Source organism: Hylobates moloch, unplaced genomic scaffold, assembly GCF_009828535.3.
Source record: "Hylobates moloch isolate HMO894 unplaced genomic scaffold, HMol_V3 SCAFFOLD_8, whole genome shotgun sequence".
In the NCBI taxonomy this organism is placed as follows: Eukaryota; Metazoa; Chordata; class Mammalia; order Primates; family Hylobatidae; genus Hylobates; species Hylobates moloch.
Window position 1 is genome coordinate 35593616 of NW_026652283.1, and position 17876 is coordinate 35611491.

Here is a 17876-nt window from a genome sequence, read left to right on the forward strand (position 1 = left end):
ATGTTGGATGAACCTATGAATTTCCAAGGCTTAGCCTGGATTGTCTGTAAAATAAATATTTACTGAATGAATGAATGAATGAATGAATGGATATGGAGTACACTGACCTCAGAAGATGTACAGTCTTAAAAATAATAATTAGGTTCCGGAAGGATGTAAATACAAGTCCAGATGGCAGGCCTGTTATTCGTGTGGACATATGGGGAATTTGGAGCATGCCTTGAATCTTTCAGGCAGCTGGTAGCAAGTCTGCTTTCTCTAAACCACCCCTCAGTATCCTTCAGTCCAGGCACAGTCTGTGGCTGGAAAAGCCCTGGAGTTGACCAAAGGGCCATTGCTTGGACCTTATAGTTAACCCCTATTACCCTAAGCTTGGAGCGTACTAGGCTGAGGCAGCATAGATGGAGCACATGGAAACCTTCAGAGCTGAACTGCTCATGGGCTTAGTTACACATCTTGTGTTTTCTCTTGTCCTAAGGCTGCTCATTAGTCCTTTGAAGATGGGGGCCACATGTCCCACCACCAAGTCCCTACTTTTCTCAATGGACCCTCCTCCCTGTGTCCTGCTCAATTCAGGATCAGCTTCAGTTTCCTAAGACTTTATATATGGCCTCATTTATTTCTCTTGGAAGAGAAATCTAACTTTACAGTACTTTTAAACTTAGTCTGTTTGCAAAACTTGCAAACGTCATGATGAATGTGCTGAGATGGCTCATAAAACTCAAGGGACAGCGGTGGGCAGGCTCCCTGGGGGCAGTGGCTGTTGCTAATTTACAGACGTTTCCAGCATGTGTACATTTCTTTGATGATCTCAGATGAGGGTGAGGATTTGTCGGGGAGAGGGGGAGTTGCTTAGGGCCATGCATATGTAAACATTTATTACTCAGTCGTATCACATGTGCAGCCTTCTGAAGCGTCTCTCCATTTTCTCTGAGATTACTACCTTTCCCCTCCATCTAGGCAGAGGCCTGTGGTGCAGCAGGATGATCATGGACTTTGGAGTTAGACAAATTGTGTCAACTCTCTGAAATTTAGTCTCTTCATCTGCCTTCATCTGGACAATAATAGCATTCTCATAAGACTGTAGAATCAATGCGTGAGATGTTATATGTAAGATAGGTAAACACAGGGGAATGGTTAGCACATAGTAGCCCCTCCACCAATGTCCCAGGTGAATCTACGTGGCTTACCTGCTTCCATTTGGAACCCTAACTGCCTGGATTCTGGGACTGGCAGAAAGCCTGAGAAGCTTATGGGAAGCATGCGTTAGCTGCCCGAGGCTCACAGCACCCTCACAGTTCCTGATGCCTCTTGCCCTCTGCCTAATTCTCAACAGCTGGCTTCCCTTAAATATGGGCTTGGGTGTGTTTTTGGACCTCCCTCCTGGCCCTGCTTCCCGCAGAAGAGCTATGTGCCCCACCTCTGCCTCAGCACGAGCCTCTCCTCTTTCCCACACACCCGATACCTTTACAAGGAGGGGCTGATAGCTTTAGATGTGGCCAGTCCTTGGCCAATCCCCAGGTCCTGACTCCCTGTCAGGCCTTTGTCCTGGGCACCAGGGAGGGGACAGGAGGGATAGAGGGACGGGGCACTTGCTTCCGGGAGAGTTTCCAAAGTAACAGGGGAGGTGAACAGATGAACTTAGAAGCCAAACACAGGCACAAATGGAAACAAATAAATGCTCCAGAGAAACAAACAGTCACATCCACAGGAAAGTGCTGCGGCCGATTCTGGCATCTATGACTTCTGTCGCCCCCCATCAGAAGGGGTCTTGTTAAGGGCAGAGGTTGCACCTTATCCATCAGCATGGGGCTTCTGAGGCAGAGGGTTAGGTATTCTCCATCACACCAGGATTCCCAAGGACAGGGCCATGTCTCCTGCTGCAGACTGGGGTCCCCTGGGGTCAGGGCTGTCTCTTCTACATCAAATTCAGGGGCCCCTGATGTCAGGGGCTATGTCACCTCCCTCCCCGCCACCCACGTCACACCATGAATTAAAGCCCAGGGCTGTTCATCTCCTTCTCGGCTGGAAATGTTCCTGGTAGCACGATGTGGACCAATTTGCAGGGCGACTGGGAGCAGCCCCCGGTGGGCATTCCCGAGATGCCTCCAGCCTGAGCCTCGGCAGCAGGGCTGGTGGTAATTAGAGGTGATTATCATTACTGTGTGTTATTCATAACATGTGAAACAGAAGACAAATGTAATAATGAAAATATTGTGAGGTGTCATGAACAAACAGTAATTGGAATAATAAGTTAAAGAATGAGTTTATGTAATGAGATCAATGAGGCAAGAGCTTAAGGGCTGTTTGCATCTGTGGTCCTGGCTAATCCTATTCAAGAAGAATTTCCCCCAGAACCATTTAGCTGATGATGTTTTCCCAGAGACTAAAGGAGCTGCTAGCAGCCAGACGTGAACTGAACCTTCCTGGGGTGGGTGGAGGGGTTCTAAGTGTTTCTGAGTGTGTGTGGCCAGATCAGGGTGGGTGGATGCCTTTGGGGATGGTTATAGGAGACGGAGTAAACTCTGGGGTTATTTAATTGTTCAGAAATGGAATTCTGCAGCTCTTTGTTTTAATGTTTCCTTTCTGAGATTGTAAAAGGTTATTGGCAAAATAACAATTGGTTATTGATAAATACAGATGAAAAGGTTATTGGCAAAATGCTGATAATTATATGCCACCTCTTGGTTTATGTAAATGATGTCATCTAATGTAGAGTGAAGCCTGTGAGTTGGATGCTGTTATCTGTTTTATAAACGAGGAAGCTGAGGCTGAGGGGGTTTGCTGGCCTGCCTGAGATCTAAGCGTTGATAAGTGGCAGAGCAGTGACCCCACCTTGGCCTGCATGAGTGCACAGCCTGGGCCCGGCTCATCTTGCCAGCCTGTCTAAGCTGTCCTCGGCATAGCCCGAGGGCTCCATGGACTTGTCTCAGGCATAGCTGACCTCACTGGCATTGGAGATGCTGGTCCCTGTTTCAGTCAGTGCAGTGCTGCTTTGATCTGTTTTGTATATTTTTATGGGGTTTTATATACTATTTCACTTTACGTGAGATCCATGGCTAACAGTGAGCATGGAAAATACCCCGTGAATGCAGCTAGTGTTTTATCCAGCCCTACATTATAAGGATTGAGCAAACAGGCACCCAGGAGCCTCATACATTAGGGACAGACAGCAATCACTCTGCCCTGGGGACAATACTTGCTTCCCCTACTACCTGGGCACAGCGCTCTGAACAGACTTCTTTAAAGCTCTTCCAAGGAGGCAGGCAGGGCCCACTTCCCACTCCCAGCAGCTGCCTCTAACCTCCACGTCTCCTGTGCTCCCTGCCGCTTGCTCCAGCCTGGCCTCTGAGCTGTTCCTCAAGTGCTGAGCATGCTCATGGTTTGGGTGTTGGTCCTCTGTTCCCTCTTCTCCCAGATATCTATCTCTGGCCAAATGTCAACTCATCAGAGAGGCCTTTTCTCACCATGATAAAAGAGCAACCCTAGCTCCAGCACTTTCTAAGCTGACTTAATTTTTCTCTGTATGCCTCGACACTGCCTGACACATCACACATCTATATATTCACAGCTTGTGTCCCCACCACCAGAATGTGGACCACGAGTGGAGAATTTCTCTGTTTTGTTCACTTTCGTATCTTCAGAACCTAGCAGATGCCTGACATGTAGTGGGTCCTCTGTAAATGACCCCGCCCCTGTTCCTTTTGTCCTCCCCTGCTGAATGGATGAAGGCTTCCTAAAGCGTCTCTAAGAGTGAGCACCGCCATTGGATTAGTAAAAGCACCCACCTACTCCTCCAGATGGGGACTCCCCCCGGGCAAAGCTCATACACGCCTCCTACAGGCCCACCTAGTGCCCATCCAGATTCCTCGGCCAGAGGCATCCTTAAGCCATGGGTCTGTGTGCTGAGGGTGGCGAGGTGAGAGTACTGAAGTCAACTTCATGTGAGTGCCCAGTGTGGACCTAATTTGTAAAGGTCACTTTAGTTTATACAGAACTGCCTGATGAAGCAGGGATTGCCATCCCCATTTTGCAGATAAGGAGGCTGGAGCAGAAGGAGGTTAGGTTACCTGCCCCGGGTCCCACTGCAGGTAAGTGTGGTAAGTGTGGGCTAAGTCAGCCTCTTGGCCTGTGTGCCATCCACCACCTCACATCAATTGACTATAATCTGTCCCACCCCATTAGTGAAGCAAAATGAAAGCACGTGACCACCTACCAACACACCTTGGCAGAGGCGAACTCCACAGGCGCCGTCTGCCCCCCAGGCACGTGATGTGGGCGGTGCCCTCCAGACGGTACCCGGGGAAGCAGGAGTAGATCAAGGTGTCGCCCACGCCAAACTGCAAGCCCTTCCGGATGCCGTAGGCTGGGACCTCGGGCTCCTCACAGGGCTCCAAGTCATACTCTGGAAAGGTAGCAGGAGACCCCGGCTCAGAGACATTGTGGGGAGACACAGAGCAAGAAGATGGGAATGCACAGGCAAAACGCCAGGGGGAAAGAGCCAGGGACAATGAAAGACAGAGAAGAGGGCATGCGCACACTGGCCCACAAAAGGTGACACTGGCCCACAAAAGAGAAGAAGCGAGAGCCCGAGGGGAGCAGAGGCAGAGGGAAGCATGGGGAGGCAGAGAGAAGCATGGGGAGGCAGAGAGAAGCATGGGGAAGCATGGGGAGGCAGAGAGAAGCATGGGGAAGCATGGGGAGGCAGAGAGAAGCATGGGGAAGCATGGGGAGGCAGAGAGGCAGAGATAAGCCTGGGGAGGCCAGGGAGGGCAGTCTGCACCCACTCCTGTGAGCAGTGGGAAAGGGCACAGCCTTTCCTAGACAGGCTTCCCAGGAGGATTTCTGAGGATCCTCAGGGCTCAGCTCTTCTCTGCGCTATCCTTTTATCTCCATTTTAAACCTGCGCCTTGGGGCTCACAGGCTCTCCTGCTTCCTTGTCTCTGGGCACCAAACTAGATACATTCAACCAGCGGGTTCTAGAAGGTCAGAATACATGACTTAGCCTCAGGCAACTCCCACTGGGGAAGACACTCCAAATGCATGACGAGAAGCCATGTCTTAGCTACGCTGGCACTTGAGGCAGACAGCAAGCATGACTGGGGGCATTTATGGGCCAAAGCCCTGCCCGCAGCCTCTAGTGACAGCATAGAAGTGACTAGTCCCTCGTCTGCAAGGGCTTCTCCCTTCAGGATGCAGTCCTCCAGGGCTGTGTGATGAGAAGGAGGGTCTCTCTCATAAGGGTTGAGTCTTACTGGCTGGATATGTCCCATTGGCCAAGTGAATCCAGGGATGTGACAGGTGGCTTCTGCATTGGAGGGCTGGCGGGGGACTAAGCTGGGCCACACCCCAGTTCCTAGAAGCTGGATACCTCTTGTCCATCCCAGGAGGAATCCATCTGATACTCCTGGCCATGGCTGAGAAAGGTGGAGGGAGGTACTCTGGGGTGCTATGGGACAAGAATGGTGAAGGGCTCGGTATAAGAGGAGCCAAGGGTCCTCTTTTCTCCCTGAATGCCAAATAAAAGCACTTTCTTTTCCAAATCCCTAAACACAGAGATAAATATCTATTACTACAAAATTAGCATTGATGAAAAAGATCCCAAATGAGACTAAACCACACCAATATGCTAATTTCAAATCTTTTTTTCATATTGCTGGGGTTGGGAATGTGGAAGTGGAATCAGAAGAAAAATCTCAAATAACTAAGGTAGGAAGGGACTTTTGTGAAGTCCCCTAGTTCATCCAGCTAGGTGGGCCATGTTCAGAGCAAATCCTAAACACCTTCATAGAAGGAGAATCCTCAGTGATCATGCTAACTCCTTCCAAGACCATTACAGGGAAGTTCTTCCTTGGGTCTAACTCAAGCATCTTTTGCTGAAGCACTGAGATCAACTTCCCAGGGACTGGAGAGTGGATTAATATCCACCTGCTAGGAAAACCAGAGACTGGCAGCAGAAGGCGAGAGCGAATAGTGCCATGGTCTCTTCCCCTCAGGGACCCTCACACTCTTTACCTGAGAAGGTGATGTTGAATCCTTCATATGACATGGAGAAATCAGAGATGAAGCGGACCTGGGCGGTGAAGTTGCCATAGAGCCCAGCGCTGATGGGAGCTGGCAGCCGAGATCCAGTCAGCTGCCTCAGGGGCTGGGTGAAGCTGCCGTTCTCAGTGATGAGGAGGTAGTCGTGGCCACTTTCCAGGTGGAAGGTGTGGAAAGTAAAGAATACACCTGCCAAGAGACCAGAGGGTCAGGTTGGTGATGGCGAGATGGCTGGAGCACCTCAGCTGCAAGACAGGATCTACACAAACATTTCCAGTTAGCAAATGTCTATCTGTGTGGATGACTACAAGCATGCATTGATAAACCATACAGGAGAATCTGAATGAAGGAACCTGAACACACAAGTGCCCAAAGATTCAGTCAGGGAGAAGAGTGCCTTTTTACAGTTGTCAAAATTTAAAAGAGAGATTTATGGCTTGACCTATGAGAATGCTTTAGAGACATTCATTAATTCATTCAACAAGCATTTGTGTATTTGTTGAGTCTTTACTATGGGCTAGGATCCAGGGTTAGGTGCAAGAGGATATACCAGACATTAAACGAATAGCTGCAATACGGAGTGCTGAGTGCTGGAATGAATGTAGACAGCATGCCATGGGGGCCGGAACAGAAAGCAGTTGACAGCAGGAAGAGGTGGGTGGAGGATGGCTTCACCAAGGAGTAAACATTTGACATGGATCTTAAAAGGATGCACAGGAATTAACCAGGTAAGGGAAGAAAGAGTGTCCCAAGCAGGAGACCCATATGTGTACAGGGACTGTCAATTCCAGGTTTGTTGAGCAGCAGCTGGGTGTGGCTACTCCTGGAATTGAAGCTGGATAGGTAGACGGGGGCCAGACCCAATATTTTTCTGGAGGCAATGAGAAGCCATCCTATCCAGAGTGGACCAGATCTCAGTTTTAGCAAGATGTTGGTGGCTGTAAGGAGGATGGAGTGGAGGGAGAGCAGGGAGGGAGATCAGTTATATTGGTGGCTGCTCTGCACTGGGAGAGGATGGGGCTTGGCAGAAGGAGCAAGAGCAGGAGATGGCCATGAGCCCTCAGGGGTCGGGGTAGGGTAGCCAAGACAGCAGGCACTTAATGCAAAGGAGAAATGACATGACATCTGGTGGCATGTCCACCTGAAGGATGGTGATGTCTTCTGTTACCTGGGGAAGGGCATGCAGGAGGGAGGTGTGGGTTGTAGAAGAGTAATGGACTTAGCCTTTTCTGTGTGCAAGCAGTGAGAGCTAGTGGGCCATTGGAAGGACAGATTTGGAAGTTCAGGATTAAAGGGGGACTACAGAGGTAGATTTGAGTCACCAGCAAAGAGTTGATATCTGAAGCCACAAGCATGGAGAAGAGGGCTAGGAGAGAAGAGGGCAGAGTGAGAATCAGAGAAGGGGTGATTGGAAGCATGGGCAGAAGTGACAGGGAGTAGGAGACCAGGCGAAGGTGGAGCGATGGGGGAGGTGGTCAAAGAGCAATCAGAGAGCTGGAAAGAGGGAGGAAGGAGCTCCAGTAAGGGGAAAGGTTAAGAGCATAAAACAAAATCAAAGTCATGATATTCATTAACATTTCAAGCACTAAATATTTACTGTCCTGACTGCTTTTACTTGCACTATAGTCAGCCCCTGTCCCTTGGAAGGGAGACAGAAAAAACTCATTTAATTCTGCCAGGAACCCTGTGGCGTGGGTACATTATTATCATCTCCAGTTTACATCCAAGGAAACAGAGGCACAAAGAGATGAAGTCATCTGTCCAAGGTCACCCAGCTAGTATGTGGTAGAGCTGGGATCTGAACTAAGGCAATCCGACTGCAGAGGCCGTGCTCTCAGCTACCCCAGGGTGCGGCCTCTCAGGCTACAGAAAGAGAACAGGTAGTAAGAATAGCCAGGTAGGGTAAGAGATCAGATAGTGAGGGAAGTTATAGAGCGGCATGGTCTTAACACCCAAAGCAATTCTAGAACTTGTCCAGATGGCAGTTGTGTTTGGTGGGCATGTGTGTAAGTGCGTGGCCATGCACATGGGCCATGCCCCATGTTGGAGCTTGAATACAGATTTGATGTGAGACATGCACACACAAATACTTCACTTGAATGAACCATGCAGAATCACACCAAGTGAGTATCCTATTGGGACTATATGTTGTGGATGGTGCCAGGACAAGAACATGTTAGACTAGGACCCACCTGCTACTCCAAGTGTGATCCCACTTTCTACTTAAAGTATGGTCCATGAACCAGCAGTGTGGTCAGCACTGGGGGACTTACCAGAATTGCAGAATCTTTGGCCTCCACTGAAGACCTACTGAATCAGAATCTACATGCTCTTCAGATCCCAAATAATTTATATGCACTTAAAATTTGAGAAATACTTCTCTAGCTAATTACTGCTACATTTTTTATAAATGATGGTTGGAGCCAAGCCTCTAATGCTAAAGCATTTTAAAGGTTTTTATATTCTTGCCTCTCTGTTGATAGAGGCTGGTGATCCTGGAGGATTTGGGCTTCTATAGATAGAGGTGGAGGAGACAGAACCTAACAGAAGCGATGGGACCAAAGATGCAACTTGTAAATACCCTGTTCCCAGGCAACTGAGAAGCATCAAGGCCTAAGCACCTACCAAGTGCCAGGCCTTGTGCTAAGCACTGAGAAAGATCTCCCAGTTTAGTGGAGAAGACAGACACATCACTACTAGTGAGAATCCAGAGTGAGGCATGGAGGAAGAGTGGGGAACTATGCCTCAAGGGTTGGGAAGGCTTCATGCGGGTCAAGATCCTAGATGTGAAAAGGCTTGTGGGTGCATGTGCCCACGTGCATGCTATACTTCTGACACATAAACATGTCTGCAAATGAGGAAACTGCTCTCAGTCTATACAGGTTAGGACATATATGTCCTTTCCCTCCTACCTAGGACATGGAGTTGGGTGGAGAGTGGGTGAAACTCAGTTACAGGTGGAAACAAGTTGATTAAGCACCACACTTTGCACTCTATTCTTCTAGCATGCACATAGAGCCCTTCCAAAGGGGTAAACATTTGGCTGGGATTCTAAGGATGAGCAAACATCTGAGCTGAAACCTCTGGGTCTCCCAGCTGTGCTGACTGCTTGGGGCTTTTTGGGCCATTGTGTGAAGATGAAGACATTGTTGCAGAAATAGAGAGGCCCCATGTTGGAGTTTGAATCCAGATTTGATGTGACAGATGCACACACAAATACTTCACTTGAATGAACCATGCAGAATCGTACCAATGACATCAATACCACATAGGAGTGGAAAGAGCAGGGCAGTGGAAAGGGCATGGACGTGGGGGTAAGACACACCTGGATCAAAAGCCCATTTACCTGCTCAAAGGTCTTGGCTAAGGTTGCTTAACACCTCAAGTTCCAGGTTCTTCAACTGTAATATGTAGGCGATAATATCTCTCTTACAGGTGACATTTACCCCCGAAGTGAGTCATAACTGGGAAAGCATATGCAAAGCACACAGCACAGTGGCTGGCACACAGTAGGGGTGCAACAGAAGGCATTCCCTTTGCTCAACTCATCTAACTCCTGGACAGCCTCACGGGTTAAAAGGTGTCAGCTCTGGGGTCTCAGCAAGGGCACATTCTCAGGACTCCTGAATTAGCTGCTCCCTTGTACTGGGCAGTTGGCAAGTTGAACTATCTCAAATTTCACAGACTTTTGAGTTTCCTGAGCCATACTGCTGCCTCTTAGGGAGAAATCACAGACAGCAGCTTAATAGGTCTGTTAACCCGAGATACTCTTATAAACAGAGAACGAAGAATGCCCTCTGGAGAAGGGCCTGGGCTCAGTTCAGTTCGATTCATATCACCAAATGCTTCTTGAGTTCCTTATGTGCCGGGCATAAAGCCAGAAGCCAAGGAAACTACAGGAAACAAGACAGACCTATCTCTCACAGAGCTCCTAGTCTGTCAGGGAGACTGATGATGAAAATGCAAGTTCCCTACAGTGGAGTAAAGTCTGAAATCGTGGAGGTATAGAATACATGCTATGGGAGCCCAGGGGAGAAGAGCCCAACCTAGATGCAGAGCTGGGGAGAGGGGGTCAGGGAAGGCTCATTAGAGGAAGGGGGTTCAGAAGGATGAAGGGCTGGCCAGGCAAGGGCGATGGTAGAGATTCCCACTCCCCTTGCTTGGGGAGACGAAGTGTTCCAGAGAGAAGAACATTGTACAAATGTGCAAAGCTCTAGATGAGAAGGGAAGCCTGGCAAATTCTAGAAACTGAAGGAAGTTTTGTGTAGCTGGAACTTAGTTTAGAGGGCTCAGAATGAGGCTGAGAAAGGTAAGGACTATGAGGCTGTGCCAGCTATTTTATTTTATTTCTTATTTTTTGAGATGAAGTTTTGCTCTTATTGCCCAGGCTGGAGTGCAATGGCGTGATCTCGGCTCACCGTAACCTCCGCCTCCTGGGTTTAAGCAATTCTCCTGCCTCAGCCTCCTGAGTAGCTGGGATTACAGGTATGTGCCACCCCCCGCCAAATAATTTTGTTTGTATTTTTAGTAGAGATGGGGTTTCTCCATGTTGGTCAGGCTGGCCTCGAACTCCCAACCTCAGATGATCTGCTTGCCTTGACACCCAAAGTGCTGGGATTACAGGCATGAGCCACCGTGCCTGGCCTAGCGATTTTATAATTTGGGGATCTATGCTAAGAATTAGGTGATGCCTTTAAGTGGTTCTAAGGAAGACGTGATCTGGTCATTCATCCCATGATTTCTTGTTGATTCTCTGCTGAGCACCTTTCAACCTGGCTATGTCCTGTTCGTTTTTGAAGACCAGCTGAAGTCCCAACTCCAGGACACCTTCCTAAGCCCTGGGCTGGGCTTGGGATGTTTTCACACCTCTGTCTGCTCTATCACACATCGGTCATGCTATACTGAGATCTTGGTTTAGGCTGTCTACCACCACTAAAGCATAAACTTCCTGAAGGCAGGCACTGGCAGAGTGGCTTGTTCAGCTGTTTTCCTAGCAATTTGGGTAGTGCAAGTATCAAATAAGCATTTGTTAAATAGTTGGTGAGCTTGACTGACTTCCAGGAAAAAACAAACACATAGAAACTCATAGAAAAACATACAACTTTGGAATCACAGATGCCCAGACACAGAGAAAACCATAATGACAGAGGTTGTTTCTCTAGGGATCGTGAGGGGCTGCTTTTCTTTCCAGTGGTCTCCTCTGACCAGGCTTGGTGGAAACAGCTCTGCAGGATGAACAAGGACACTGTCCCATCCGTCCCCTCCTTGGGAACAATGTTGTGGGAAGAAGGGGACAATCCTGGGCCTCACCCTGACCGCCTGGCTAGTCTTGCCTTGATGCAGGAAGCTCCAGGCCATCCTAGCCCTGGCTAGGGCAGGCCTAGTAAAGGCCAAGTGACACACTTAAGTACATGTGGTGGGACTATAAATGACTTTTCTTTCAAATCTTCTTTGTTATACAAATAGTATGTTTTAGATGTAATGTGTTTACCGCTCAAAATTAGAAAAAAAGCCAAAAGATGAAAATAAGAGATAACATCTTGAGGTATATTTTTTTCAGGCTGTTTTCTATGCAAACAAGGATGTCTTTTAAACTAAATATATTCTTTTGGCAAACTTATTTTTTTTTACTTAACAAAGTATTGCAACCACCCCTGTAGGTCTTTAAATATTCTTTCATGTTATTCCTTTTAGTAGCTGCCTACTATTTTATTCTATGACCACACCCTATGTTTATTTAACATTTCCTTATTGATGGACATTTTAATAGTTCTTAATTTTTCAGTATAATACATAATGTCTTAGGGGAAATCTTTGCAGCTAAATCTTGATGTAGAGTTTTACTTACTTTCTTCAGATAAATTCCCGTAAGTGGAATTGCTGGGTGCAAAGGCAGGTACAGTTGTCCCTCTGTATCTGCAAGGGATTCATTCCAGGACCACCCTTGGATACCAAAATCTGCAGATTCCTAAGTCCCGTACAATATATTTTCGAGACTTTTGATTCACATCACCAAGTCACCCTCTGGAATGCCTGAACCATTTCACACAATGTCAGCAGTGGACAGTATTCAAGTGTCCACATTATCCCCCAGACTGTTACAATTTTCTTTGATGACTTAAAAAGGGAAATGGTATTTCCCTTTTAAAATTACACTTGTTTCATTATTAATGAGGTCAATGATTTTCCATTTGTATTTCCTCTGTTATGAAGTGTTACTTTAGAGCTTTGCTCATTTTGCAGGCTGGTTTGGCTAGGCATATGTCTCTTAAAAATTATTTATTTATTTATTTATTTATTTATTTATTTATTTATTTATTTTTTTATTATACTTTAGGGTTTTAGGGTACATGTGCACAATGTGCAGGTTTGTTACATATGTATCCATGTGCCATGTTGATTTCCTGCACCCATTAACTCGTCATTTAGCATTAGGTGTATCTCCTAATGCTGTCCCTCCCCCCTCCCCCCACCCCACAACAGTCCCCGGAGTGTGATGTTCCCCTTCCTGTGTCCATGAGTTCTCATTGTTCAATTCCCACCTATGAGTGAGAACATGCGGTGTTTGGTTTTTTGTCCTTGTGATAGTTTACTGAGAATGATGTTTTCCAGTTTCATCCATGTCCCTACAAAGGAGACGAACTCATCATTTTTTATGGCTGCATAGTATTCCATGGTGTATATGTGCCACATTTTCTTAATCCAGTCTATCGTTGTTGGACATTTGGGTTGGTTCCAACTCTTTGCTATTGTGAATAGTGCCGCAAAAATTTTTAAGAACTCTTTGTGTGTCTGGTTGCTAATCCTTAGTCGATCATATGTTGCGAATTTTTTTTTCTATTTAGTATTTGACTTCAAATTTTATGGAGCTTTTTTTTTTTGTTTACCTAAATCCTTTCAAAGTTTTTTTAAATTGAATCTAGCAGTCTTTGCCTTTACAGATTCTACCTTTGTTGTTACTCTTTAAAGTACGTGCCCACCTGAGGTTAGAGATTCACGTTCCTCCAGTGCTGGAATTTATGTGATTAAATGCTCGAGAATGCTTGAGGTATAGACGTTTTTTTTTTTCTTTTGTTCCAGTGGTTCAACCCACTGTTTTAACACCATTTATTACATAATCCATCCTTTCTCCAATGGTTCTAAAGTGACACTTTACTTATATACTAAAGTCTGTCTCTTTCTTACACGTACACAGGCATGTGTGTGGACACATGGAGGGATCTATTTCTGGACAATTATTCTCCACGTCTTATTTGTATGTCCACTCTTGTACTCATACCACATTGTTAACATTAATTTATCCCATAACGACATTTTAATATCCGGAAGGATTAATCTTCCTTTAAAATTTGTTTCTTGGCTCTTCTGCATGTTAATTCTTCTAGATCAGAGGTTCTTAATTAAAAGCATGCATCAAAATTACTGGCAAAGTGTTCTGAAAACATAGATGCCTGGTTTCCACTGCCAGCGTGGAAAATCAAAACCTCTAGCCTTGGGCCTAAGCATTAGTGTATTTGCCAAACTGCAAGAACCATGACTCTGGATGAACTTGGCAATAAGCTTCTGAGGCTAGAAGCCAAATCTGCCTGGTTACTGCCGATGCCCAGCCCCAGTGTCAGCCACATGGATGGCACTGAATACATATTTGTTGAGAAAAGAGTATTAATATATTAATTAACATTTATTTATAACCAGCGTCTTTACTTTGAACTTGGACTCCCAAAGGTCACTCACGTTAGGGGAGCTGAGGCAGCAGTGCAGGCTGGTGACCCATATGAAAGATGGCATCAGGGGAGGAGCTGAGTTATGCAAGAAGGGGATCGCTGTGTTCAGTATATGAAGGGTGAATGTGACAAAGAAGGAGCAGGTGTATCTGATGCTCCTCCAGGATGCAATACGAGAAAAACATTTTCAGAGACACCTAATAGACTATTAGGAGAAGAAAGCATCTGTGCAAAAATGATAGTAGGTGCCCATTTGTTGAATGGGTCGGTGACCTCCCCACACCAGGCATGTTTAGGCAGAGGGTGAGCTGAGCTGGTGTGTTGCTATCTTGGGGGAAGTGATTTAGAGAAGGTTCCTGTACTGAGTGAGATTAGATAGCTGGTAACCTCTAAGATCTATTCCTGCAGGGAGATTTTAGAATCTCAACAATACTTATTGAACAAGTTCTACCATTCAAAGAGATGAGAAGACTCTGGAAGTTTTCTTGTTGGTGAGAAAAGTTCAGACAAAGCCCAGAGGTCACTATCTAGGGAGATCCCCATTGAGGTCAACTTGACCTGAGGAACTTGGGTCCTTGACCACGTCACATTCCAATGCCTGCTATGGGCCAAAACACTCACCCTTGCCATGAGATGTTTCGATAATCCAGGTGCAGTTCAAGTTGTTGGGGTAGAAGTCAGGGAACCCTGGCGACAAGATGGTCCCACTGGAGCCTTGAATGAAGCCACCACAGAGAGCTACAGAAGGAGTGAAGAGGGCAGTGAAAGACCAGAGGGCCTCAGAGAGCACCCCCTGACATCCTCCTGGGACCCCATCCCCCATCTCTCGAAAGCCCAACCCTCGCTGATGGGGTGAGGGAGTCAGTGGCCTTTTGAGCACCTGTGTTTCTGTGGCAGGAGAGGAGTCTGCTACTTTAGTGCCCCCTCATGGTGTGCCTCACCTTCACAACTGGGCAGGGCCCGGCTCCACTGGAAGTTGGGCTCACACTCCAGAGGCTCCCCGTCACTTAATGTGTAGCCCGAATCACAGCTGAAGGTCACCAGCGCGCCCACGTAGAAGTCATTCCCATGACGCTGTCCATTTACTGGGATTCCTGGATCCAGACAGTGGTCTGACTGCAGTGTTATAGCTGAAAGAGAGAGGTCACAGCTGGGACAGACAGCTCACTGTCACCACAGAGGGACCCCAGTTGACTCCAAAAAGGAAGAAGAGAGCCCTGGTTTATTAAAGGCGGAAGTTGCCAATTACTGACTCATGAAATGTGGCTGTCAGAATTTGCTGAGAGTGGCTTAGGTGCTACGCTAAGGCTTAGGTGTAAGAAAATGACCTTGTCCTTATGGTGCTCGCAGCCCCAGCTTTCTATATTGGTCTACGGAGAACTGAAGTGACAATGATCCTTTAAATCGAGGGGATGAATGTGGAAGGTGACGAGGAAGGGCCAGTGTGGGTGCGAGATGCCATCTCGGGTTAACTTGATGGTCAGTCAAATGTTCTGATCCCAGAGTGCCCAGCGTGGCGGCACCCAATCACCTGCACACAGAAGAGGCCGTGAGGTCTACATGCAAGGGCCTGGCATGAGGGTTGTGAACAACTCGAAGCTCTCATGACCTAAGGGATGCGGAGAGCAACAGAACGCCTTCCACAGGGCCTTCTGAAGGGCACAGCCTAGCCAAGAACGCCATGGGGATGGAGCCAAGCAGTGGCCTGCAGTGGAGCACAGTCCTGAGGCCTTTGACCCACCTGGGTTGACCTTGTCATCCCTTTCCCTGCGCCCACCGAGACTCACTCTCATAGCGGAGCTGGAAGCCGATGTCCGAGTGACTCTTGTCGGTAGAGAAGATGAGGTAGAGGTAGTTGCTGGTGCTGATGAGGAACTGGGGAACCTGGGTCCCGTGGTAAACCCCGATCAAGGGCGCTGAGTAAGTCCGCCCATCTCGTACTTCCAGGGTGTCATAGTTGACCTCGGTTTTGAATCTGCCAAACGACAGAAATGAAGCCTTCTTGAGGAATCCAAGCTTATTAATTTGCAAATGACAAAAGCCCTGCCTGACCCAGGGCTTCAGAATAACCAGATTTTGGCAGGCTGGGATCTTTTAATATAATTTGCACACATTCACTAGCGATGCAGAAGGACCTTCTCCACTCTATTTAACATCCCTCCTCCTCCTTCCACGGTCGGAAGCCGCTCTCATCCTCTCTGTGGCCTGATCCGTGAGCCAACTTAAGACCTAGAGGCACAATGACTAGCCTCATGGAGGTCAGAACATTCTAGGCCAGGGGTCAGCACACTAAAGACTCAGGGCCAGATCTGGTCTATAGCCTGGAAAGCTAAGGATGGTTTTTACATTTGTAAAGAGATCTTAAAAAAAAAAAAAAAAAAAGGCAAAGCAGAACATGCATCAGAGATATGCAAGTAGGCAAGTGGCCCACAAAGCCTAAAATATTTACCATCTGGCTCTTCACACAAAAGTTTGCAGACTGCTATTCCAGGCCAGGAACACTTTGTCCGGAAGAAGTTTGTTTTCACATTTACGCGGCTACGTTTTCCACCCAAGGGGCATAGCCAGGGTGGGAGCTAGAAGTGGGGCACATGAGCGGGATTTGGGGCAGAGGTGGGGGGCTGCCTTCCCACGTTGGACATTTCCAGGACAATGCTTGTCAGATGCCAGTGTCATGCTTTAACATCTGATGGTGTCTATCTGCCCACTCCCCCTCCTTAGGGGCTGGGAAGGGGGGAGCTCTAACATCCCAAATGGTATCCAAGCCGTCTCTTCGCCCCTCCTGTCACAGTCCCCTAAACAGCACAAACCAAGCCCAAGGGCAGGGCCAGTGAGGTCTGCCCCACCCAGGGCAGTCTGGTCCGGTGTTCTCCAACCTTGCTGACATTTCAGCATTGGTACTGGTCCCCTATCCACCCTGCATTCCCTCCCACGTGGCTCTGTAAAAATCTCCTCCTTGCCCCTCCCCCAAGGCTGTGGTCACAAGCACCTGTCGAAGGTGATTTTGATGGGGTAGCCTGGCTGGGCCTCAATCACCCAGGCACAGCTCAAGGCATCCTTGTAGAAGCCAGGCCAGCCCGGAGAGAGGATGGTGCCGCTGGGCGAAGTCAGGTGACCACCACAGGGAGCTGGGGGGACAGAAGGAAGAGAGGCAGCTTTTTTCAGGGACAAATGCGTAAACAGAAAATCTTTCTATAAAATGTGTCAGGCAACAAGTATAGTTTTTGTTTTTATGGAAAATTACATAAACTATAAACTGTGAGTTTTGTCTACCGGGACCTTTATGGGTAGGTCCAGTTATATCATGTGGAGTGTTATTAAAGGCCAGAGGGGAGAAATGAAAAGAATCCTTTAAGCAAAGTCCCTTTGTCATTCTAGAAAGGCTGAAGTACAAGTAATATTTGGGCCACACTATGTTTTTCCTTTGTTCCTCACTCAACTGTCAGGCCTGAGGCAGGGGCACAGATCCAGCCAACCTCCTCACATCTGGCCCTGGAGAAGGTCAGAACCCCAGGACCCTACAGCTCAGATGCTCAGCTCAGGGCGCCGGTACTCCCTGCTTCACTGTAAACTCCAGGAGGGCATGGGATGTGTTAATTGTGTTACACAACTGGGCATCCCCAGCATTAAGCATGGTGCTTGGCACGCAGTTGTGCCTCGATGATTGCTGGTTGGATGAATAAATGAGTTAATGACAGGATGAATGAACACAGTCCAAGGCAGGGAACTCCACAGGACACTGGGATGTCTAGGCACAGCTGCTGGCTGTCTCTGGTCTTGCAAAGTCTGTTATTTATGCCTCTGTCCACGTGCCCCATCCTGGGCTTCCCCATTCTCAGCTGCCTCTTTCCCACCACCCCTGTCTCTTCCTGCAACCAGACCCTCAGCCCCTGAGGTAGTCATTAGAGCTATTCCTCTTTCAAGGGCACATGATTAGATTTCATTGCCCACCGCTTTTGAAGTTGTGCAAGGCCACGTGACTGCTGTGACCAATAAAATGAGAGCAGAAGTGCCGTACATCATGTCTCTGTGGAAACTTTATAAGCCTGTGTGTGATCTGCACAGTTTCCTTTTCCTGCCTCGGTAATTGTGGAAGCAAGTGTCAAGAGG

The 17876-nt window shown here is 47.6% G+C and overlaps 1 protein-coding gene across 10 annotated transcripts in view; it reads right to left on the reverse strand.

Moving 5' to 3' along the window:
- CSMD2 (CUB and Sushi multiple domains 2) overlaps nt 1-17876 on the reverse strand; it is a 701208-nt gene that overhangs the window by 245700 nt on the left and 437632 nt on the right. For all 10 annotated transcript variants that reach the window (XM_032160157.2, XM_032160162.2, XM_032160160.2 and 7 more), the window contains 6 exons: nt 16756-16894; nt 15554-15741; nt 14708-14896; nt 14388-14504; nt 6016-6231; nt 4217-4405 (listed from right to left, as the gene is read on the reverse strand). In XM_032160157.2, coding sequence (XP_032016048.1) covers nt 4217-4405; nt 6016-6231; nt 14388-14504; nt 14708-14896; nt 15554-15741; nt 16756-16894 — 1038 coding nt within the window. The remainder of the gene's footprint in view (nt 1-4216; nt 4406-6015; nt 6232-14387; nt 14505-14707; nt 14897-15553; nt 15742-16755; nt 16895-17876) is intronic.